This window comes from Delphinus delphis, chromosome 18, assembly GCF_949987515.2.
Source record: "Delphinus delphis chromosome 18, mDelDel1.2, whole genome shotgun sequence".
Lineage (NCBI taxonomy): Eukaryota > Metazoa > Chordata > Mammalia > Artiodactyla > Delphinidae > Delphinus > Delphinus delphis.
Genome location: NC_082700.1, coordinates 19171797 through 19198490, shown reverse-complemented (window position 1 = coordinate 19198490; position 26694 = coordinate 19171797). Strand labels below are relative to the sequence as shown.

The following is a 26694-nucleotide window of genomic DNA, read 5'->3' as shown; positions in this document are numbered from 1 at the left end:
CCCAAAACTACAACTATTTATTCACTACTGTAGTGGATACTCTAATCCATCACTGCCCAACAGAAATTTCTGCAATGATGAAATTGTTCTTTATGTGTGCTGTCCAATACAGAGCTGTCCAATACATGGGGCTACAGAGCACTTGAAATGTAACTAGTGCAACTGAGAAATATTTTAATCTTATATTATTTCAATTAATTTTAACTGCCACATGTGACTGGTAGCTGCCATACAGTGCAGCTTTAACCCCTCTGTGTGTACATAAATATATATTTAAGGTGTTTGTTTTAAAGGGTCTCTTTAATATTTGTTCACATTCACTCTTTTCATTATAAAATAAGCTTCTACATAGAAATGAGTTCACTTCCTTATGAGTTCAACTTCCTTGGTGAAGAATATGATAAGTGGATAAACAGACAATCAATGTTTGATAAAAGATACTTTACCAGCTCCGTCTGAATCCTCTACCATTGGATTTATTTCTACCATGGTTGCATCATATTTCAGAAAAAGGTTGTAAAGCTTGATCATGTTTTCTGCTGCAGAATCCACAATATTGGCTGGAAATCCCATCTTCTGTGCAAGCTGAAATTAATTTGTCTCTTTATTATAGGAATGCTGTATACATCCAATCAACATTAAATTATTACAAATAAAAAACCTTGTAGTTTATCATTTAAATAATAAACATGACTCATTTACGGTCAAACATTAATCACTAAAATAGCATCTACTATCACTAAATGGTTAAACAAAAGTTTTTATTCAAAATCCTCACAAAGCAGGTAGTATGCCCATTTTACAAAGAAAGAGATTCAGGGCTTCCCTGGTGGCGCAGTGGCTGAGAGTCTGCCTGCCGATGCAGGGGACACGGGTTCGTGCCCCGGTCCGGGAAGATCCCACATGCAGCAGAGCGCCTGGGCCCGTGAGCCATGGTCGCTGAGCCTGCGCGTCCGGAGCCTTTGCTCCACAATGGGAGGGACCACAACAGTGAGAGGCCCGCGTACCGCAAAAAAAAAAAAAAAAAAAGAAAGAGATTCAGAGAGGTCAAATAACTTGTCATTCGCCTCAATTCCTGTTCCTGTGTTATTCCATAGCCTCCATACTACCACTAAGCCTTATGGCCAACCTAAACTGAAAATAGAGACTTATATTTTATTAAAACTACATATAAAAGGCAGACTGATAATCCAAATGGTCCAATGGCCAAAATATTAACTCACCCTATTTTACCTTTTAGGTAATTTATGAAGAGTGTCTACCAAGCAATGAAGACACATCCAGTCAAACAAGTGTTATCCCATTCATTCAAAAATCTACTGAACACCTAATATATGCTAGATTCAAAAGATATACAGGTACTTAAGCTTCTAATCTAGTAGAAAAGTTTACAGTCTTGAGCAGAGATTCCTCCCTAAATATACCTGAAGAGCTTTTTTTTTCCTTTCAATTTTTATTTATTTATTTATTTATTTTTGGCTGTGTTGGGTCTCCGTTGCTGCACATGGGCTTTCTCTAGTTGTGGCGAGCAGGGGCTACTCTTCGTTGCAGTGCACGGGCTTCTCATTGCGGTGGCTTCTCTTGTTGCGGAGCACGGGCTCTAGGCGCGTGGGCTTAGTTTTTCTGCGGCATGTGGGATCTTCCCGGGCCAGGGATCGAAACTGTATCCCCTGCATTGGCAGGCAGATTCTTATCCACTGTGCTCTTCAGGGAAGCCCTGAAGAGCTTTTTTAAAAATGCATACACCAAGGTCTCAACCCAGAAGTTGTGGTTCACAAGTTCTATAGTGGACCAAAACTCCATAATATTTTAAAGTTGTATAAGCAATTCTGAACCACTGGTATAGAAGCCACATGTCTCTTTTTTTATCCTAACTGTTGCAGCTGATCAGGAAACCTATGGAGTAGTTTTTTCCTCTCTTCCAATTGCTATCTAAGGCTACAATATATCTGACTTTCAATAACAGAAAATATTAAATTCTTTGAAAGTGAATGTGATTCTTGCAAGAAGACAAATGCAAATAATCAAATGAAAATAAAGTGGATGATCAAACTAAGAAATGTAATTTTGGGTTAAAACATTTGAAAAAAAAGAATGATGAGAAATAAAGTACCATTTCATTTAGAAAGATTTTCACTAGGTTACAATCTACTGTTTTAAATGTAAACACCTGAGAATTACAAAAGAATTCTGATCAGCCCAGTATGAAATTAGTTTGTCTAGCACTGTGCTGGGAACTATTTCTGTTCACCCATCACTCAAAACGGTACAATCTTAGTAGATTATTCCTTCAAGTATTCTTGTAAACCAAGTGTTTTCTTTCTCATTTAAATTTAAGTCTCTAGTCATCACTCTCACATAACTACCTAATGAATCAAATCTCTGTCCCCTTTAAACATTTATACCATTCACTTGCCTAAATGACTTTCTTCATGCTTTAGCAGGGAAATCTTTGTATCAGTCAAAGTTCCTGCTCTACTGTACTTCGATACCATAAGCTTCTTTTGACAGTTTCCTATTAAGAGATGTTAATTTCATTCAAACTTTAATATTCAAACTTCTTTTTAAGATGGGTCACTCATTTTTTATATATAAGCTAAACAATTTAATTAGCAGTATTACAAACATTAACAAGCAACTCTCACAGGCCATAATACTAAACTTCATGGTTAAGTTTTTCTTTTGGGGGGCTTTTTTTGGGTGGGGTGGGAATCGAATGAGAGGAAGAGGCACACAAGAAGGATGGTACAGAAAACTAGTGAAACTGTAGGCAAAATTTACCGAGTGTGTACATACACTGAGAGAAAGTCCACAGCTTTAAACAGATTCTTAAAAGCGTCCATAAAACCCCCCAAAAATAAAATCACTTATCTATCGTAGGGATATATGAGACAGTGTCCCTACCATTCCATACAACTTACAGGAAATAAAGGGGGGATAGGACATGTTAAATGCCACCATGGGGATGTGAAATACAGACTGTGAAAAACAATAAAGTATAATTAACCCAGGTTCTTCAACAAAATGAAAGAAAATGGATGAAGAAAGTGAGGGAAAGGAAACCTATAAACTAGAAGAAGACCTATGAGACCTATTAACCAACCACAATGAAAGAACTTATGTGGATCCCAACTCAAACTGTAAAAGAAAAAAAAAAATTGAGACAATTAGGGAATTTGAATGACTGGGTAAGTGATGACATTAAGAAGTTATTGTTAGTTTTACTAGGGATGGAATGGTATAGTGGCTATTTTAAAAGAATCCTTATCTTTTAAAGATACATAGTAAAGTATTTATGAAGGATATGAAGAAAAACGCTTTAGATACTTCTAAAAAGTTGCAATTTCAAACTACATGTTAACATGCCTTGACACTCAAAAAAATTTTTTAAGAAGTTTTGTCAATCACTTCACTTACACAGTTAATTCTCTTTAAGGGTTGTAATTATCCAATCAAAAGCTAGAAATGTTTCGGAGTACAACATACCCGAACAGCTTGTTCCTTTTTGATGCCTTCTACAATATCAATAGGTTCTTTAACTATGGCCTCAGGAGTCTCAGCAGCAACATCTTCAATGTTGACACCACCTTGAGAACTTCCTATCAATACAGGACCCTAGCAGGAGGGGAAACAGCCAAAATATCTAGATTTTATTTTGGAACCGTCAATAAAATCTTAAAATCTATTTGTGTACACTATAGACTTATACATCTATCACTCCCCACTATTTTTAAATTCCCTTGAGAATTTATCCTTGCATCACCTGCACAATGCCCCCCCTAAGTTTTCAATTGAAATAATGGAAAAGAAGTGAAAAGGAAGAGGAAGACAATGGCTCACCTGTGAGGGAAAAAGATTAAAAACAGATACAAATGTATACCAAACAACTTAATATAATCATATACATATGTGAAATATAACCTATACATTTTTCACAAGAACTGAAGGGACATTAAAGTATTGTTTAAAGAACATTAAAAAAATCATATAACAGTTTACTGATATTTAATAGGGAAAGCCTAACGAACAAAAGGTCCTGATTTTATAAGCGCTAGCCCTACTAGAAGTCAGTAAAAAAGAAAGCTACCTACCTTGAAAGAATAGCTCTGGCTATTATCATGAGCAATATAAGAAGGTAAGATGATAAATACCAAACAATTAAGTTAACTTTTAAGTCTTCTAAAATCAATCAAGAAAAAACAAAGTAAAATTATCTAATAGATTTGCTAATTTATGCACAAAACCAGAAATAATCTTAACATGCAAAAACAAGGAAATGGTAAAACCATGCTACTAAAGATTATTTAATGCATCTGGAAAGGAAAATGATCTCAGCAGTGTAATCTAGGAAAAAATGATACAAAACCTTCGATTCTATTCTCAACTGTGTTTTTTTTAACATAAAGTGTGCTTAAATATGCACCCTCCCACTATTCACACAAGCAGAAAAAAGATAAGAAATAAAACATTAAATCATAAGACTTTTGTTATTTTATGTGTCACTATTTTAAAAAAAATTTCTACAGTGAATATATTATTCTTAATCCAGAAAAAAAAAAACCTCAAAAGACTAATTTCACTTTTCTATCCCAGTACCTAAGTGTTTCAGTAACAAATTCATTTCAAGGTATAATGTAAAGGAATAATATTATATTCATTACTGTTTGGAGAACAATACAGTCCTTCAAATCCTCAAAATATGGCAATAGCCAAAGGGACCAGGGTGGGGGAGGCAGGGTGGTGGTGGTGGTGGTGGTGGTGGTGGTGGAATTTATTATTTTTTAAAGAGAGTTAACTGTTACTTAGGCAAAAAAAGATTTAAGTATCAGCCCTCCAGGAGAAAAACTGGGTGGTTGAGGAACAAGGATGGGTGGAAGATTTGTATTTCCCTGTACATCTTTGTACCTTTTAAATTTTATACTGCCTGACTAGATTTCAATATACATGTGTAATAAAGAATTTGGCTGGCCTTTGTCCCCAGTGCATGGGAGGCAACTTCTAAACCCTCCCCTACATCTGAGAGTTTATGTTAATGAGGTGACTCACAATGGACCCCTAGATAATACAAAGGAGATGACTCAGGTGGGCACTGACCAGGTCAGAAAGACTAATGATGTGATTAGAAGGTTGGAGCTTTGAGCCACATGATATCAGCCCACACTTCCAAGAGGGAAGGAGGCCTGGAGATTAAGTTTAACTTAGTGGGCAATGATTCAGTCAATCATTCCTACTTCATAACCCCTGCACACCCCCACTGCCACTACCCAAAAATACTCTGGACATCAGGGTCAGCAAGATGGTGGAAAAGAAAGCCCCAGATTTTGCTCTCCCACAGAAACACCAACTTAACAACAACAATATATGACCCCAAATGCCTATTAGAGAAAACCAGAAAACAGTTAAGAAGTTGCAGTACTCCAAGCAAGTTCAACTGCAAGGAAATGGGTAAGAAAAGTCATTTTATTTCATCTAAGTGAGCCCCTCCCCCAAGCCAACACAGCTCAATATCCGAGAAATAGCCCAATGTGGGGCTTCCCCCTTGGGAGGGAAAGAGAAGAGTGAAATGTGCATCTAACATTTCTGCTTTTCAGGGGTCTGTCCAAGGAACTGGTTTCTGTCTCACCTGACTTGGAGGGCTAACAGGGAACCTGCAAACTCTGAATGTCTTGTGGGGGGAGAGGCACTGAGAACAAAATAAAGCTCAGCAGCTTGTGACAGCACCAGAGAACTTGTAATACTATAGACAGAAGCCAACACAGCTCACCAAAGTTGGAGGAAAGCACCCAACTCATGGCTTTCTTTTTAACAACTCAAGGAAGTAGAAAAAGAAGAACAAACTGAACCCAATGTTAGCAAAAGGAAGGAAATAATAAAGATTAAAGCAGAAACATATGAAATAGAAAATTTTTTAAAAAACAGAAAAAAATTAGCAAAACTAAGAGTTGGTTTGTTAAAAAGATCAACAAAATTGACTAACCATTAGCTAGACTAAGAAAAATAGAAAAGATTCAAATAACAAAAATCAGTAGTGAAAGAGGAGACATTACAACTGATGCCACAGAAGTGAAAAGGACCATAAGAGACTACTATGAACAATCAAACACCAACAAATTGGGTAACCTAGAAGAAATAAATCCCTAGAAACATACAATCTAGCAAGACTGAGCCATGGAGAAATAAAAAATCTGAACAGAGCTATAACAAGGAGATTGAATGAGTAATCAAAAACCTCCCGACAAAGAAAAGCCCAGGACGAGATGGCTTCACTGAAGAATTCCACCAATCTTTCTCAAACTATTCCAAAAAAAAAAGAAAACTGAAGAGGAGGGAACACTGCCAAACTCATTCCATGAGGCTAGCATTACCCTGTTACAACATCAGACAAAGATACTACAGGAAAACTACTGACCAATACCCCTGATGAATATTGATGCAAAAACTCTTAACAAAATACTAGCCTACCAAATTCAATAACACATTAAAAGGATTATATATCATGATCAAAGGGGGTTTATTCCTGGAATGCAAGGATGGTTCAACATAGGAAAATCAATCAGTGTACCACACCACATTAATAGAATCAAGGTCAAAAAAACCACATGACCATCTCAATTGCTGCAGAAAAAGCATTTGAAAAAATTCAACACCCTTTCATAAAAACACTCAACAAACTAGGAAGAGAAGGACTACATCAACATAATAAAGGCCACAGATGAAAAGCCTACAACCAACATCATATTCAATGGTGAACAACTAAAAGCTTGCCTTCTAAGATTAGGAAAAAGGCAAGGATGCCCATTCTCACCATTTTATCCAATATAGTATTCGAAGTCCTAGCTAGAGCAACCAGACAAGAGAAAGAAACAGAAAGCACCCAAATAGGAAAGGAAGAAATAAAATTACCTCTGTTCACAGATGATATATCATGCATATACAAAACTCTCAAGAATCCCCCCAAAAACTGGCTAAGAATAAATGAGTTCAGCAAAGTTACAGCACAAAATCAACACACAAATATGCCTTGCATCCCTATACACTGACAATGAACAATCTAAAAAGGAAATTAAGACAATGATCCAATTTATTGATATAATAGAGTCAAAAAGAATAAAATAGTTAGGAATAAACTTAACCAAGGAGACAAAAGACTTGTACACTAAAAACTACAAAACAACGCTGAATGAAACTGAAGAAGACACAAATAAGTAAACATCCTGTGTTCATGGATTGGAAGACTTAATATTATTAGAATGTTCAATACTACGCAAAGCAATCTACAGATTCCATGCAATCCCTATTAAAATCCTAATGGTATTTTTTTCCCCAATACAATCTTTTTTCCACTGTCTATTTTTTTGCAAAAATAGGGGGAAAAAATCCTAAAATTCACATGGAATCTCATAGGACCCTGAATAACCAAAATATCTTGAGAAAGAAAAACAAAGCTGGAGGCCTCTTACTTCCTGATTTCAAAACATATTACAAAGCTATAGTAATCAAAACAGTATGGTTCTGACAATAAAGACAGACCTCAATGGAATAGAATAGAGAACCCAGAAATAAATCCTCATATATATGGTCAAATGGTCTTCCAAAGGTACCAAGGCTACACAATGGGGAAAGGACAGGCTCTTCAACAAATGGTATTAGGGAAACTAGATACCACATGCATAATAATGAAGTTAGACCCTTACCTTATACATATACAAAAATTATCTCAAAATGGATGAAAGACTTAAATGTAAGACCTAAAACTGTAAAACTCCTAGAAAACACAGAGGAAAAGATTCATGACATGGGATTTGGCAATAATTTCTTGAATAAGAGAAAATCACAGGCAACAAAAGCAAACTATACAAATGGGACTATATCAAACTTAAAAACTTCTACACAGCAGAAGAAACAATCAACAAAAAGGCAACCTAGAGAGTGGGAGAAAATATATGCAAACTGTATGTGTGAGATTAATATTCAGAATATATAAAGAACTACAACTCAACCAGAAAATGAAACAACCCAATTTAAAAATCGGCAAAAGACTTGAATAGACATTTCTCCAAAGGAAATACACATCTTAGCTTAGGATGCTATAACAAAATACCAGACTGGGTGGCTTAAACAACAGACATTTATTTCTCACAATTCATGGTTCACACCCATACTAATCTCCTTATCAAATGGTTCTTCAGCCACACCCTTCATAATTATCTTCCAAATAGCTTTCTAGTTTTTTGCAATATAGGCAGGGTGAGAATTTTCCAAACGTTTAAATTCTGATTCCTTTTTGCTTAATAATTCCTTCTTCAATTCATTTCTCTCTTCTCAAGTTTTACTATAAGCAGTAAGGAGAAATGAAGCCACCCCTTCAATACTTTGCTTAGAAATCTCCTCAGCTGGGACTTCCCTTGTGGCACAGTGGTTAAGAATCCACCTGCCAATGTAGGGGATATGGGTTCGAGCCCTGGTCCGGGAAGATCCCACGTGCCGCGGCACAACTAAGCCCACACTCCAGACCCCGCGAGCCACAACTACTGAGCCTGCACACCAGAACTACTGAAGCCTGCGCCCCTAGAGCCAGTGCTCTGCAACAAGAGGAGCCACCGCAATGAGAAGCCTGTGCACCGCAATGAAGAGTAGCCCCCACTCGCCGCAACTAGAGAAAGCCCATGCACAGCAACGAAGACCGAAAGCAGCCAAAAATTTAAAAATTAATAAATCTGTTAAAAAATCTCCTCAGCTAAATATTTAATATCATCACTCCCAAGTTCTACCTTCCACAAAACACTGGAACATGAATACAATTCAGTCAAATTCTTTGCCACTTTACAACAAGGATCATCTTTTTTGCATCATCTGAAGACATGTTCTTCATTTCTGAGCCCTCACCAGAATGGTCTCTACCATCCATACTTCTACCAACATTCTGTTCATGATTATTTATATAATCTCTAAGAAGATGGACGCTTTCTCTGTATCTCTACTTTTTTCTTTCTGAGTCCTCACCAGAATCAACTTTAAAAGTCCTTTCATGGCAATCTCAGCTTTTTCTAGCATGCACCTTAAAACTCTTCCGGTTACACAGTTCCATGACATTGGCAGTTAGGGCTTCAATATATGAATTCTGGGGGAGACATAAACATTCAATCCATAACAACATACAAATGGCCAACAAGCATGTGAAAGGGTACTCAATATTATTAATCATTGGGGAAATGCATATCAAAATCACAATATAACCTCATACCCATCAGGATAATTTCTGTCAATAATAATAACAGTGTTTGTGAGAAAGTGGAGAAAATGGAACTCTTGTACCCTGTTGGTAGAAATGTAAAATAGTGGACTCACTGTAGAGAACAGTATGGAGGTTCCTCAAAAACTTCAATATACAATCCAGCAATCCTACTTCTGGGTATATATCAAAAAAACTGAAAACAGAACCTCAAATAGATACTTCCATGCCCATGTTAACTGCAACATTATTCATAATAGCCAAGAGGCAGAAGAAACCTGGATGTCCACCAACAGATGAAAGATAAAGAAAATAATGTACATACATACAGTGGAATATTATTCAGCCTTTAAAAGTAAAGAAATCTTGACATATGCTACAACATAGATGAACCTTGAGGACATTATGATAAGCAAAATAAACCAATCACAAAAAGACAAATACTGCATGATTCCACTGATATGAGGTATCTAAAATAATCAAAATCTTACAAACAGAAAGAATGGTGGTTGCCAGGAGTTGAAGGAAGGGATAAAGGGGAAGGTGTTTTTCAATGGATACAGAGTTTCAGTTTCACAAGATGGAAAATGTCCTTGATCTGTTGTACAACAATATGCACAAAGTTCACATTATTGTACTGTACACATAAAAGCTGTTAAAGATAGTAAATTTCATATTCTATGTTTTGACCACAATTTAAAAAATAAAAACAACTCGACTAGAAACTCAGTGGGCATTTGTGTTTGCCAATATTCTGTGTATTGTCACATATCAATATGTCAGGAGGGTGACACATCCCTGAAGCAAATGGAAACTTTATGCTTGGGACTCTCCCAGACCTTGCCCTATGCATCATCTGTCCATTTTGCTGGTTCTGATTTGTATCCTTTGGCAATAGTAAAACTGTAATCACAAGTGTAGTATTTTCCTAAGTTCTGTGAGTCATTCTAGCAAATTATGAAACCTGAGGGGTACTAGGAATTCCCAAACTTGTTGCCAGCTCGTCAGAAGTGAGGGTGACCTGGGGACCCCCAAACTTGAGGCTGATGTCTGAAGTGAGGGCAGTCATGTGGAGGACTGTGCCCTTAACCTGTGAAGTCTGGCTCAATTCTGGTTACTTGGTGTCAGAGCTCACGGCAACAAACACAAAAAATATTTAATAGAAGAATTCATTGTGCGTTTCTGAGACTAAAGAAGAGAACAATGGCAAGCTTAAGTCAAGGGAAATGTTTGAAATTAAAGTCTAATTTTTACTTTCTCTATAAACTTCAAATGAAAAGGTATTCTTCATTTTCCCCTAGAAAGGCAATTCAAAATTATAAGCTTTTAAAGAGATCTAAAGAGAGAGGAAAAAACTCAGATTTAAGAAGAATCTATCAACTACTATCATGCTATTAAAGTAAAATATAGATAAATGAATCTACTGTCATGCTACTGAAGTAAAATATAAGTAAATGAATCTACAGATAACCCCCAAATACAATTTTATTCAACTGAAAAGGTAGAATCAACAAACTTTTAAAGTATTTGAACATTTTATTCTAGTTTTACTGTCCTTTTCTTTTCATATCTACTGATAAGAGAAGTGAAGAGCCACATAAAAGGCAGTACTACTGGGGGAAAAACGTTTCTCACTAAAGTAATGATTAGATCTCCAAGAGTTCGCTATAAGTTAGAGAAAAGTCTAAAAAAAAATACATATGAAATAATAAATATATAAAAGAAAGTGAACAAATTCTCTTTGTACTAATTCCCTGACCAACTAGAAAGAAACCCCAAAATTTATAGCCAATTAGTCAGAAGAAAGCTTACATAGGTAAATAAAATAGAGATCAGTTAAAACAATGACTGTAGTTTTGCATATGATCATGACTGCTGAATGAACTGGTGCTTCTGTTTAAATGATTTGGTTTTAACTTTTAAATCTTAGTAATAAGCTTTCAGAACAATTTAAGTTCTAGCAAAGAACTGTAATTTCAAATAAATTAATAATGCTATTTTCACCTTCTTAACCTAAATTCCTCTTTTCTTGTTGGTCTTACAAAAGGTTTTGCCTTAAAATGGATTTGAATTTAAAATCATATGACAAAGAGGCCACTTAAAATAAGTATCTCTTTTTAAGAAAAGTATGGAAAATAAAATTTGGAATTCTCACGGCACATTTTATATTTAATCCAAGCAAAGTAAAAGACTGACACAGTTAAACGTACCATTCATTTACAGTAGATTGCAATGTTTTACTAGGAAAATAAAGCAGCAAATGTGATTTGTTAAATCAGATTTGTCTCAGTCCAGAAGTTCCCAACAGGCACTGGGAAAATGTTAAGAAATCTGATTTTTAAAAAGTACCAAAACACAGAATAGGAATTTAAATTGATTTTTTTTTTTGGCATGTCAACCCCATGGTACATATCTGCCCAGGCTTCCTAATGCAATACATACAAAGAATACCAGTAGAGTTTATGATTCATCTTCTGAAAACAGATAAGCAACAAAAGCAATTTTTAAAGATCAGTTAAGTCCTCGACTTCCCTGGTGGCGCAGTTGTTAAGAATCTGCCTGCCAATTCAGGGGACACGGGTTCGAGCCCTGGTCCGGGAAGATCCCACATGCCACAGAGCAACTAAGCCCGTGCGCCACAACTACTGAGCCCGCGTACCATACGTGCTCTTCAACAAGAGAAGCCACCGCAATGAGAAGCCCACACACGGCAACAAAGAGTAGCCCCCGCTCACTGCAACTAGAGAAAGCCTGCACACAGCAATCAAGACCCAACGCAGCCAAAAATAAATAAATAAATAGGTTTTTTTTTAAGCCCACATATTAAAATAAAAAAAGATCAGTTAAATCCTAAGCATATGACTTTAATTCAATCAAAATGGGCTTTTCTTTTTAAATAGCCGACTTATTTTTTGTCGTTTAATAGGAACCTGTCCAGAGGGAATCCCAAAATAGTTCTTTTTACCCCAAAAGTAACACCAACCAACTCCACATTGGCCTAATATGATAGCATCAAAGCACATTATAATGTCTTTGGCCAGATAGTTCAACTAGTACTACTGAATTTTTAGCATGAATTATTACAACTATATATTACTTGTGCAAATGAAATAAAAACATTTTTCCTTAATAAGACTCAGAGTTCTCCAAAAATTCAAGTTCTTAAAATGAATTCAAATATGATCATTTTTCCTAATGCTTTAACATATCTTTAATACAATATATTCACTGTGTTACATTCATATCTTTAATAACACATATTCAGTTTGCTACATTTATTCTAATCAAGATGAGCTACTCTGTGCAATATTACAGGACTCATATCTCAAACTGTCCAGGCACATACACCTTGTTCCTGGCTATAACAGAAAGTAAAAACATTAATAACTAACAAAATGATAGATGTTGATATATAACATCAATGAAAAGGAAAAGAAAATGTAGTGAAAATAAATGAATTTGTAAAAACATAATTTTTGCAAATATTTGTAATATATAAGGTTATTGTCATGGGATTTCTAAAGTAACTTACAAAACTAAATTCTATCACATAAAGAAACCTACAGAGGTAAAGACATCACTTACAAACAAAACAATGTTCTTTAATCTTATATTCTGAGTGGGTTTTTACTACCATCTAGTGTTATACCTTAAAAATACTTTCTTATAAAAATTCAAAGTTACAAAACATATTTTATAATATCACTCAAACATTACAAGAAAACTTAATGAACTGTAAAAAAAATCACAATATGGAAAATAGCTATTTTTAAAAAAGCTGTTTTATATAAGAAAACATTTTCATGACCCCTTAAAATTTTTGTTACATTACTAATTACGTAATTAGTGATGTTCTACATCAAATCCTGACTAGGGCTACCAAATATGTACCCAGCCTGCTTCAAAAGACAAGCTAGTTACTACACAGATTCAGCTCATAAAAGTTAACCAATGCACTCAAAAAGCCAGATAATTACACCATAAAATCACTGTCAATGCCCTTTCCAAGCCCTAGGTCTATGAAGGAATTTTCTCTTCATGTGATGCCTTAAGTTCACTGCTAGCATTCTAAGTTCCATAAAGAGAGCAGAGCAGAATAAGGTTATGCTCCTTAGAAGCATACTGTTTCCTATTGAATGCCATCCTTGAACTTACCAAGTATCAAATCCTCTTGTGAAACAAATCGCAAACTATCAAAAATACGAAGAGGTTGAAAAAGAAAAAGATGAGGCCAGGGATACACATTCTCTTAGTGGTTCCAGAGACTTTCTCTTTGGTTAGAATATCTTACTGTGCTAGAAATTATTTTCTCAGTCTATGGAATCTAAAGGTGAATCAGAAATGATTTAAGCTGCTCTTAGCAAATTAACAATTTGGAAATTCTGTGGATTTTATTTCAGCATGGTTTTGCCTACAGTTTTTATTACCACAATATTATAGTATTAAGTCTGATGGCATTGATCATGTTGGTTTTTAAAAATGACATAAAAATATTGTTCCCATGACATATACAAATAGATTATGGACCATACCTTTTTAACCCTTCCCATACAAATAGAAATAATAATCAACTTTTGAACTTGAATGTAATAAGATCATCCTAAATGTATCATGTCTACAATTACTCACTTGAAATGACCTTTCCATTGTAATAGCAAAGTAGTATTCTCTCCTGGGATATCTTCGCTCACAAACCAATACTTGATTGCATATTCTGCCCTTTTCTCCTGTTTGCTTGGTAAACAACTTTTTCCCAATCATCTGTGAGGAAACAGCTTTTGCTTCTTCTGGACTAAAATAAGAAAAAGAACTCAAACTCTTTTCTCCTCCAACTGAGAAAAATAAAAGCACATGACAGCCAAAATCTTACCTCATCTAATATTTAAATCTCAGTATTTTTATCAATTCAGTAATAAGGGGCATCTTTTACAAATATACATTGTTTTCTTTAATAATGGTGTCTGTATGTGTAAAACATAACTTACGAGAAAACTATCTTCACTCCCCCTTTGAGGCCACTTTCAAATGTTCCTTTTCCTCTACCACCAGCTAAAACTTGTGCCTTTATCACAACATCTTTTGAACCTAGAAGAAAAACACTTCTATTAGATACAAAGCATGGAGCAGCATGCAACACACAATATTTTGTTATTAAAAATACATATTAAGCAGTGTTATTAAATGTAGTAAAGTCTCATTTACCCACAATGTCAAAAAAGGAGGCATTCCATGTATATATATTTTCTAGATTAGAACACTAAAACATTCACCACCTAAAGACCCACAAACTTAAAAAAATGAGCCACTCATATTAAGCCATTTCTTAAAGCATACTGAAAATAATTTTACCTTTCCCTGATACTTTAAATATCTAGTACTTTGCAAGGTACTAAAAGTACAAAATTGAGGGTCAAATGTCTTCCTAACAATTTCTTCCCTCTATTGATATGTAAACTTACTACACTATGACAATTTGAGTTATAAATGCTGCTTTGAGTAGAAATGTACCATGACTTTCAGGGAAAGTGCCACTATTGATACCAATTCACACTGTCCCACTAACAGAAAGTCCTCTTAATATACATTCGTGAGCTGTACTGTTGTGAGAGGACTATCAGGAGTTAAGGTATGTTTATCAAAAGATTCTAGAATGTTACACTTCTAAGTCTTTAAAACACTTTTTAAGAAATACTCTGAATTTTTCTTCTTTAACAGGTAAACTGGTCTCTCTCTTTTCTTCCCCTTTCTAACATGCTGAAGAAAATTACCAAACTAGCTGTTTAAGCCTAGGTACTACTCTTCATGACCCAGAGCAATACATCTTAGAGGGGCATTCTGTCTCCCGAGACAGGCAGAATTTCAAAGCCTCCTCATGTCGCTTCTCATGGTATTTTGCCCATACTAGCAGTGTAACACCAATATTACATTATGAAAAACAATTAACCTTTGAGGTCAGGGTTGAGGACATTGTCTTATTCGTTGTATCCCTAGCACAAAGCAGTTCCTGGGATATAACCACCACTCCATAAATGTGTATCTGAATAGGCTAAAGATGGGAATTCTACTACTGGGGAAAGGCCACTCTCTAATGCACATATACCAAGCTGAACGAGAGCTGATCAAGGAGGTAACAAATAGTTTGTGATCAAACAAATAAGAAATGACCAAAAGTTAACACTTAAACAATTACTACAAAACGTTTAGAAAATTAATGATATAAATGTGTCCACACTGGAAATGTACACTTAAGTCAGAAGACAGCCCTATGAATCAGTCCAGGCAGTTTCTTTTAAAAAAAAACCCTCTTTCTCATACTCCACATCCATTCAGTCATGAAATCATAGTGGTTCCACCTTCAGAATGTATCTAGAATCTTGACCACTCTTCATCACCTCCATTTTAGGCCCTGGTCCCAGCCACCATTACATCTCACCTGGATTACCCTTGTCCCCAAAAGAATATTCTCAAAGCAGCAGCCAAAGTGCGCATATAACTCCTCTACTTAAAACCTTGCACTGAATGCCCACTTCACTCAGAGTTAAAGCCACAGTCCCTACAATGGCCTCAAGGCCCTGTGTAATCCCCCAGCACCCTTGCCCTTTGTATCATGACCTCTTCATTGTTCACCCCACACCAGCAACTCTAATCTTCCTGTTCCTGGGCATGTCCCTCCCTTCCTTTAGGACTTGGCACTGATGCTCCCTCTCTCCCTGAATACTCTTCATCCAGGTATCTGTTTGGGAAAGGTCCTCATTCCCTTCCAGTTTTTCTTTAAGTCTAAATTGTCCATGAGACTTACCCTGATCACCCTACTTAACACTACCAACTGCCCACCCATGACCAATCCCCCTTAGCCCGCTCATTTTTTTTCCATAGAAGTCATCACCTTCAAATCATAACATATAATCTTCCCATGTTTATCATTTTTGTTTTGCTCCCCCACTAAAATATAGACTCCAGGAGGGCAGAATCTTTGTTATGTTCATTGATGTTTGCAAGGTCCTGGGAGGGTTCCTAGCACATAATATTTTCTGAATGATAAATAAAAGAACATTTAGAAATCAAGAGAATTCTTATGAATCTAGATCTTCCACTGCTCTTGAGAAACACAGAACTGGAAATCCTGGGCCCTGCAACTGGAACTGACCACAAGTGCCTTGTTTACACAAGACATCATTTCAATTTGCCATAGTCCCCACCATTCCCAAGTGCCACAACTAATATTAGATGAAGATTAGAGAAAGTTTAGAAATTTCCTTAAAAGTAACAATAATTTTCTTACTGAGAAGACAACAAGTAGTCTCAGGGACTATGGCAAATTAGAGAGTTCATGCCCGAACTAAAAGGAGCAGCCACTAGTCATTCTACCTGTTTCTGGTTACCTGTCAAGTCAGTTTTCTAGTACTTCAGCAATATTCATTTATCTCCAAAAAGGATACCTATAATCCAAACAGTGTAAATGTAATGTAAAAATGGACAACAGTTAAACTGGTGCTCTGCTGGGCTAAATTCAAACATTCCTATTAATTAAGCTAGGAACTTAACATACTGAGCTATTAAGTAAGAGTAATGAAGCTCTATTTTTTCAAAAACATTTTATAAGAAGAAGGCTCTTCCCTAAAGCGTCAATTTTCTTTTTTTAAGAAAATAAACTCCGTAAGGGCACAGATGATTCTTCAAAAATTCCTTCTAAAAAAGCCCTTCACGGGGACCTCCCTGGTGGTCCACCCTGGCCAGGGAACCAGATCCCGCATGCATGCCGCAACTAAGAGTTCACATGCCATAACTAAGAAGTCCATGTGCTTCAACTAAGACCTGACACAGCCTAAATAAATTAATAAATAAATTTTTTAAAAATAAAATAAAAAAGACCTTCACAACAAAAGAAAAACAAAAAAAAGTAATGACATACAATCTCATCAACTATCAAGACAGGGAGAAGAATTAAAGATAAATCTGAGGACAACTGACTAAAACAAAAATTTTATTCAATTCCATTAATTCAGTCAACAGTTACACCTACATACCAGACACCGCACTGGAGTTGTAGATACAACGATGAGCAAATCAGTCTTGCTAGATTTCGCCCTTTGCTCTAGCCAGACAAGATCATTTATGGATCCCAAGATTGTCTTTAAAATATATTCCCCATCCCTCCTAGCTTTAGTCATTCACAAATGTTGTAAGTATTCCTCATTTACAGTCATCTAATAAAACACTGGAAAAAGGAAAAAGAAGGCAAAGTCCTACTGTATGCCATTAGAAATCTCCCTCTGGGCTGACATTCATTAATTGACACCCTCTGCATGTTTATTCACCCAGAGAGAAATTCTATGTTAACTATACTAGAATCCAAACTATATTTCCACAGTCAATAGGGAAATCATAAGAACTCTGCCAAATGCCTTACTGACATCATATTTTCTTGTAACTACAAGAAGGAGGTGGGAATCTGCTCTTAGAACTGACCCCAAATTATAACTACTTCATTTCTCTGTGCTTAACAACCTACCCTTTGATAATCCATTCCAGAAACTTCTCCATGATCTTCCAGCTCATCAACCTTCATTTGTGGACTCATATAGTCTTTTAAAATACTGGAATTAGATTTCTTTCTAACCATTCTTCCATCCCTAACTTCAGTTATTCACAGCAGGTAAAACTTGCCTCCAGGACAGTGTTTTCCAACTTTTGTCACATTATGACACACACAGAAAATGACAGAATTTGTAGGGAATCCTGGGGAAAGAGGTCAGAGCTATTTTGGGAGGAATTACCAGCTATAGGGCTCAGTGGCCCCAGTCTCCATGTTAACTCAGCTTCTCTTGCCACCCACAACGACAAGCAAGTTTGTCACACCTGTAATGCATTTATGCCCTAGTATATTGCTTGATGAGATAAGACTTTTTAAATAAATGGGAATTAACATTTTATGAATTTTGCAGTAACTGAGAAGCAAAAATTAGCCAAAGTCAGCACTGGGAATTGCTAGCTAGATGGAAAAAACCAGGTGTATTTCTAGGGCACCTCATACCACACCCTGTGCAATTATATCCCATAATCAATATCTTCTGATATTAATGACTCACCACAAAAAAAAAAACAACTGTCTCAACAACCTCAAAGTAGCTAGGAAATACATCTTTTAAAAAGTAGTATTTCTGCTCCTCTAGATTTAAAGGTCTTTATTAGTCACTAATCCCACTCCCATACTACAATCATCATTTGCAGCCTTCTTTGACAAAGACACACTTTCTAGATAAACAAGATACATTCTGTTCCAAGGAGCTGAAAATCAGAGCTGCCTACCTGCTCCTTACTACTTGTAAGTCCTGGTTCCAGAGAACTTGCCAGAAATACTCACAGTTACAGTATATCCTATATATATTAACTATTCCTTTTCTACAGCTAAAAATCATTACAGATTTTTACAATGAGTAAAGAAATCAAGAAACTGGCATCTGAATAAATCCTACTCATTTTATGAAAAAGTTTGTACACAAATTATTTCTTTCTGACAAAACAGTGAAATTTGACTAAATGAGAAAACATGGAAAACTAATTAAGAAAACCAATTATAATAATTTGGAAATAAAAAAAGAAATACTAGCTTTCACTGACTTCATTAAATCAGGCCCTTTAATCAGTGGTATGAAAAACAGTTTATGCCTTCAGCATTATTAAGAAGGAAAGAACTGGTAAACAAAATATGCATCACTCAAGAGATTAAACTAACAAAATAAAAGAACAAAGTCAAGGGTCTGAAATTCATCCTTAAGGATAGAAGGGTAGGATAAGAAAACCTTATACTTTCTCAATTACATTTCCAAATTTTCCTTCTTATTTAGCTGGGTCTTCTTTAGAAATTAACATTTAGGTCATATATATAAGACTGAATCTCAAGAAGGTAGTTAATAAAGTGCCTTTGCAAGAAATACTACAGAAATACAATTATGAGTTTTCTTAAAGTCTTGACCCTTAAGAGTCTCTAACATACATAGAATTTTAAAGGTTAAAATGAGGTACATCTTTTACCATGGACAAGTTCAAACAACAAGACACCATTAATTAACAAAAATTTCAGCAAAAGTACTATGAATTTACATAAGGCTTTTGCTGAATAAAAAGAAGCTTGCTTGTAATCTGAATAAAAAGAATTGTTTTCCTAAGCTTTCGACAAAATTCAACACCCATTTATGAAAAAAACCCTCCAGAAAGTAGGCATAGAGGGAACTTACCTCAACATAGTAAAGGCCATATATGACAAACCCACAGCCAACATCATTCTCAATGGTGAAAAACGGAAACCATTTCCTCTAAGATCAGGAACAAGACAAGGTTGTCCACTCCCACCACTATTGTTCAACATAGCTTTGGAAGTTTCCACAGCAGTCAGAGAAGAAAAACAAATAAAAGGAATCCAAATCGGAAAAGGAGAAGTAAAGCTGTCACTGTGTGCAGATGACATGGTACTAAACATAGAGAACCCTAAAGATGCTACCAGAAAACTACTAGAGCTAATCAATGAATTTGGTAAAGTAGCAGGATACAAAATTAATGCCCAGAAATCTCTTGCATTCCTATACACTAATGATGAATAATGTGAAAGTGAAATTAAGGAACACTCCCATTTACCACTGCAACAAAAAGAATAAAATACCTAGGAATAAACCTACCTAAGGAGACAAAAGACCTGTATGCAGAGAACTATAAGACACTGATAAAGGAAATTAAAGATGATACAAATAGATGGAGAGATATACCATGTTCTTGGACTGGAAGAATCAACATTGTGAAAATGACTATACTACCCAAGCAATCTACAGATTCAATGCAATCCCTATCAAACCACCAATGGCATTTTTCACAGAACTAGAACAAAAATTTTCACAATTTGTATGGAAACACAAAAGACCCCGAATAGCCAAAGCAATCTTGAGAAAGAAAAACAGAGCTGGAGGAATCAGGCTCCCAAACTTCAGACTATACTACAAAGCTACAGTAATCAAGACAGTATGGTACTGGCACAAAAACAGAAATATAGATCAATGGAATAGGATAGAAAGCCCAGAGATAAACACACACACACACACACACACACACACACACAGGTCAACTTATCTTTGATAAAGGAGGCAAGAATATACAATGGAGAAAAGACAGCCTCTTCAATAAGTGGTGCTGGGAAAACTGGACAGCTACGAATAAAAGAATGAAATTAGAACTCCCTAACACCATACAAAAAAATAAACTCAAAATGGATTAAAGATCTAAATGTAAGGCCAGATACTATAAAACTCTTTGAGGAAAACATAGGCAGAACACTCTATGACGTAAATCACAGCAAGATCGTTTTGACCCACCTCCTAGAGGAATGGAAATAAAAACAAAAATAAACAAATGGGACCTAATGAAACTTAAAAGCTTTTACACAGCAAAGGAAAACATAAACAAGATGAAAAGACAACCCTCAAAGTGGGAGAAAATATTTGCAAATGAATCAACTGACAAAGGATTAATCTCCAAAATTTACAAGAAGCTCATGCAGTTCAATATCAAAAAAACAAACAACCCAATCCAAAAATGGGCAGAAGACCTAAACAGACATTTCTCCAAAGAAGATATACAGATTGCCAACAAACATATGAAAGGATGCTCAACATCACTAATCACTAGAGAAATGCAAATCAAAACTACAACGAGGTATCGACTCACACCGGTCAGAATGGTCATCATCAAAAAATCTACAAACAATAAATGCTGGCGAGGGTGTGGAGAAAATGGAACCCTCTTGCACTGTTGATGGGAATGTAAATTGATACAGCCACTATGGAGAACAGTATGGAGGTTCCTTAGAAAAGTAAAAACAGAACTACCATATGACCCAGCAATCCCACTACTGGGCATATACCCTGAGAAAACCATAATTCAAAAAGAGTCATGTACCACAATGTTCATTGCAGTACTACTTAAACAGCCAGGACATGGAAGCAACCTAAGTGTCCATCGACAGATGAATGGATAAAGAAGATGTAGCACATATATACAATGGAATACTACTCAGCCATAAAAAGAAACGAAACTGAGTTATTTGTAGTGAGGTGGATAGACCTAGAGACTGTCATACCGAGTGAATTACGTCAGAAAGAGAAAAACAAATCCCATATGCTAACACATATATATGGAATCTTAAAAAAAAAAATGGTTCTGAAGAACCTAGGGGCAGGACAGGAATAAAGATACAGACATAGAGAATGGACTTGAGGACACAGGGAGGGGGAAGGGTAAGCTGGGACGAAGTGAGATAGTGGCATGGACATATATACACTACCAAATGTAAAATAGACAGGTAGTGGGAAGTGGCCATTTAGCACAGGGGGATCAGCTCGGTGCTTTGTGACCACCTACAGGGGTGGGATAGGGAGAATGGGAGGGAGACACAAGAGGGAGGAGATATGGGGATATATGTATATGTATAGCTGATTCACTTTGTTATAAAGCAGAAACTAACATACCATTGTAAAGCAATTATACTCCAATAAAGATGTTAAATAAATAAAGTAAGTAAGTATGTATATGCCCTTCAAGCCAGCAGTTTCACTCCTGGGATTCTGTACTAAATAAATAAAACCATCAGTCCTTAAAAAAAAAAAATTGTTTCTCTGATTAACAATAAACAAAACTGCAAATTAAAAATCATGCTTCCTTGACATATTTACACTACCAAATGTAAAACAGATAGCTAGTGGGAAGCAGCTGCATCACACAGGGAGAACAGCTCAGTGCTTTGTGACCACTTAGAGTGGTGGGATAGGGAGGGTGGGAGGGAGACGCAAGAGGGAGGGGATATGGGGATATATGTATACATATAGCTGATTCACTTTGTTATACAGCAGAAACTAACACAACATTGTAAAGCAATTATACTCCAATAAAGATGTTTAAAAAAAAAATCATGCTTCCAAGTCAAGGAAATCAAGGCTACCTCATTCAAAAACATATCATATAATATATGACAACTTTCTGATCTTCTACATGCTCTCACTTTTGAAAGAAAAACCCATTCTAGAAACAAATAAGTACAAATAGAGATGAAGACTTTTACAATTTTAAACAGTTTAAAATGTTCCACATCTTTCTTGAAAAACTAATAGAAGTCTCCACCAAAGCACATTTAAAACCATATTAATCAAATGTACATAAAAAAGAGATTAATTTTGGTAATCTACATAAAATTGGTGGGATTTTAAATACTACTACGAAGAAAATGCAGTGTATAGCTATTACATTACTCATTATCATGTTCTCTTATTAAATCCTTAAAAATATAAAGTGAAGCATACTTTCCAAACTCAAAATTTATTTTTTAATTAAAAGATTAATATAAATTCAAATTAACAAAACCTATTGTTTCTGTTATCAATAAAATAATCTAATAAACATAGGCAACTATTTAATTCATTTAACGATATTAACATTTATTGATTACCTAAGTGTCAGGCCCTCTTCTAAGAGGTTGGGATATATCAGTGAACAAAATAAGACAAACAAACCCTGCTCTTATAGAGCTTACATTCTAATGCTCAACTTCTTTTTTCGCCCTTCTGGCTCTCTATTTTTCATGTCCAAAAAAAAAGACGGGAGAAATACTGGACCTCTCTTTACAATCGCATAAACAGGTAAGATTTTCTGTCACCATTTCCCTGAAGAATCATCACAGACAGAATTTTCTTCCCCATAGTTGTAACTAAAAACAGGACTTCATAAGTCAGAAAGAGAAAGACAAATACCGTATGCTAACACATATATATGGAATTTAAGAAAAAAAAAAATGTCATGAAGAACCTAGGGGTAAGACAGGAATAAAGACACAGACCTACTAGAGAATGGACTTGAGGATATGGGGAGGGGGAAGGGTAAGCTGTGACAAAGCGAGAGAGAGGCATGGACATACATACACTACCAAACGTAAGGTAGATAGCTAGTGGGAAGCAGCCGCATAGCGGAGATCAGCTCGGTGCTTTGTGACTGCCTGGAGGGGTGGGATAGGGAGGGTGGGAGGGAGGGAGACACAAGAGGGAAGAGATATGGGAACATATGTATATATATAACTGATTCACTTTGTTATAAAGCAGAAACTAACACACCATTGTAAAGCAATTATACTCCAATAAAGATGTAAAAAAAAAACAGGACTTCAGCTTCCTGAAGCTTTGATTCTTAAGTTATCAGCACTACGGGGCTCAGAATAATCTCATAATAATTTTAGGATGCCAAAAATCATAAGTTCCACCTTCTCTTTTATGTTAATAAAACTTATTTTTTAAATATAAAATAAAAGCCAAAAGTTGTTATTAAACCAAAAGTAAAGTTCATATCTTATCAAAGATCCCATGTCGAGATAGTATAAGTTTTTCTTAATTTAGTACCTAATTTTTTGGCAATTGCATAAGCCTCATCTGGTGACTTAGCCACGTGTCCTTTGGGAATGGAGACGCCAGCTTCTTGCAACAATTCCATACTCATGTATTCATGTAGTGAGAGATTCCTTTGCTGTTGCTGCTGTATTTGGAGTCCATGGTTGTTAAATAATCCAGAACTTCCCAGAACCTAGAGAAATTGGGGACATATTTATACAGAGAGTGATTTAGCAGTAATTCTCGTTAAAAACACCTTCTCAAAATACTTTAGAGTACTCCGTTCTTCAAAACTATAACAAAATTGTTATATTAAGACATCAAAATATAATATTCAGAGTAAATTACAACACAAAACTAAGAGCTAATCTACTAGCTAATATCAAATGTTACCCTTGTAGTTTTAACTATTTCCTCATCACCTCTAGTCCTTATCTTTTATTTGAGCTTTACTACCGTATCTCTAATGATCTACAGAGCATTTCTACCTCAATGCCAAATTTCGCAGATCTAAAACCCATCTCCTATTTCCACCAAATCAAAAATCCTTCCCATCTTTCTTCTCTCCACCCTTCCTCCGGCACCTAACAAATTGCCTGACACTAGAGATAACTGAATGATTTGGTAGCATTAAGCTTTCATGCATTCGAAGCTCAAACCCCTACTTCATCTGTAGTGCACATTGTGGTGTGCTGCCCAGATCCTCCCTTGGGACCAAAGCATTCATAGCCCAGCTGTTGGGAGTGTTGGCAGCTGACAGGTCTCAGCTGAGTCCCCTCACTGGAGCCTCCCTGCCTTAAGTCATACCTCCTTTCCCACTGTCAACCTGCAGCCAATGACTGGCCAATGAGGGTTAAGGGAAGGATGTAAAGACCTGGCACCTCACCCCAATTTGGGACAATTCAGGACCATCCTAGCTGCAGACCTTCCATAGGAAGAGCAGAGGTCCCCAATGCACTGCACCACAGTTCTATGACTCCCTCTATTCAGTCCTCCTTCCTTCACTCTCCCACAGTTGTTGATCCAGAGATCACTTTCTAGTAAACTTCCTCCATGAAACTCTCCATCTAATAGTCTGCAAATTACAGCTCAGAGAACCAATCTGCAACATCATCTTTAATGCATTCCTTCTAAATGATTCCTTTAACTGGTGTCTCCTTTACAAACCCAGTTCAGGTGTATGTCCTTCACAACTGGACTGCGAAAGCTTCCAAGAAAGAAATGCCCTACAAACTTCCCTTTTTCAATCTACGTAGAACATTCATTCATTCAAAAACTTACTGAGCACCTAGACACTGGAAATAGTGAGGTGAACCCAACAAAACCCTTGCACCTAAAGCTTACAATCTAGTGTGTATTTGTGTGTCGGGGGGAGGAGGAGGCAGAGACAATAAACAAAATACATCAAACAGTAGAGATAAGAGTAAGGAGATAGAAAATAAAAAAATAAGACGTGCTATTTCATACAGCTGGAGGAGTTTTCTCCACTAAAATATCCCTCAGTAGAGCTGAGTAAGAATTATTTTTTCAAAAAGAAATAAGTAGGAAACAAATAAGGTGTCCCTCTACCAGCTGAATAAGTCACTGATGAAAGACAAATGACTATGAGAGCTGTCAGCCACCGGTGGCAAGGCCACAACAATGAGAACTATTGAAGGAAGGATGCAATCAGGAAGATCTCTAGCATCTATGGTCGCAAAGCTCCACTAAGTCAGAGCCTAGTCTTAGCCCATCATTAACAACACACAGAAACACCTCCCTCCCTTTTTTCAAACTCCTCAATCCTATCAACTTTATATGGCAATATGTAGAACAAATTAAGTGCTATGAAAGCCTTGGAAAACTGCACTGGAATCACACATTTAAGTGTTATCCACCCATACATTCCCATTATCTCCACACAGAATACAGAATACTGAAACGTTGTACATACGAAACAGTATCATAAAAACTGAATTCAAAGAAATCTTATACAAAACAGTCTGATTCTTTTTTTTTTTTGCAGTACGCGGGCCTCTCACTGTTGTGGCCTCTCCCGTTGCGGAGCACAGGCTCCAGACGTGCAGGCTCAGCGGCCATGGCTCACAGGCCCAGCCGCTCCACGGCATGTGGGATCTTCCAGGACCGAGGCACGAACCCATATCCCCTGCATTGGCAGGCAGACTCTCAACCACTGTGCCACCAGGGAAGCCCAAAACAGTCTGATTCTTAAAGAGAAAAGTCTGCATCAAAATTACCTGGGAATGCCTCTAAAAATGCAGATTCCAGGGTCCCCCTTTCATCTATAAAATCAGAGCCTCTGGACTGGGCCACAAGAAATCTGCACTTGTAAACAGTTATTCAGCTGATTCTTAAGCACGCTACAGTTTGAGAACCACTAGTCTAACAAATCAATCACATAGAATAGCAAGCTATTTCTGATTCATCTGGTAAGCTAAAATCCTGGATAACATTTCTCTTGGGTAGCTCAATTCCCTGATTTAGTTTCACTTTAATATTAAAAACCAACAACTTCCCAAACTTCAGTATACATCTACCTTGTGAAATCTCATTCCTGGGTATATACTCAACAGAAATGAGTGCTTAATCTATCAAAAGGCATATATAAGAATGTTCATAGCAGGCTTATTCATATAGACAAAAAAATGGAAATGACTCAATTGCCCATCAATAGAAGAATGGGTAAATTGTAGTATATTAATATAATAGAATACTACAGAGCAAAAAAGAAAAAACCTACTGCTCACAAAACAATGGATTAATCTCACAAATATAATTTTAAGGGAAAGAAGACAGACACAAGAATACATACTTATATGATTTCTTTTTATATAGTTCGGACCCAGTCAGAATTAACATACAGTGATGGAAGTCAGAATAAGTGGTTACCTTCTGTTGGTGAGTATTGGTAAAGAGAGTGCCTTCTGAGAGCTAAAAACACTGTATGTATATCTTGATCTGAATGGTGGCTACACCATTATGTACATGGACACCTACGTAAAAATTAATCTAGCTATCCACTGAAGTTGTACATAAATTATGCAC

At 36.2% G+C, this 26694-nt stretch overlaps 1 protein-coding gene across 2 annotated transcripts in view; it reads right to left on the bottom strand.

Moving 5' to 3' along the window:
* Positions 1 to 26694, bottom strand: part of SUCLA2 (succinate-CoA ligase ADP-forming subunit beta) — a 48272-nt gene that overhangs the window by 17249 nt on the left and 4329 nt on the right. The window contains exons 2-6 of one of the 2 annotated variants that reach the window (XM_059996228.1): positions 23662 to 23842; positions 14218 to 14317; positions 13862 to 14024; positions 3487 to 3615; positions 447 to 585 (exon numbers count right to left, since the gene is read on the bottom strand). In XM_059996228.1, the coding sequence (XP_059852211.1) occupies positions 447 to 585; positions 3487 to 3615; positions 13862 to 14024; positions 14218 to 14317; positions 23662 to 23842 (712 nt within the window). The remainder of the gene's footprint in view (positions 1 to 446; positions 586 to 3486; positions 3616 to 13861; positions 14025 to 14217; positions 14318 to 23661; positions 23843 to 26694) is intronic. The other variant, XM_059996227.1, reaches the window with a different exon arrangement.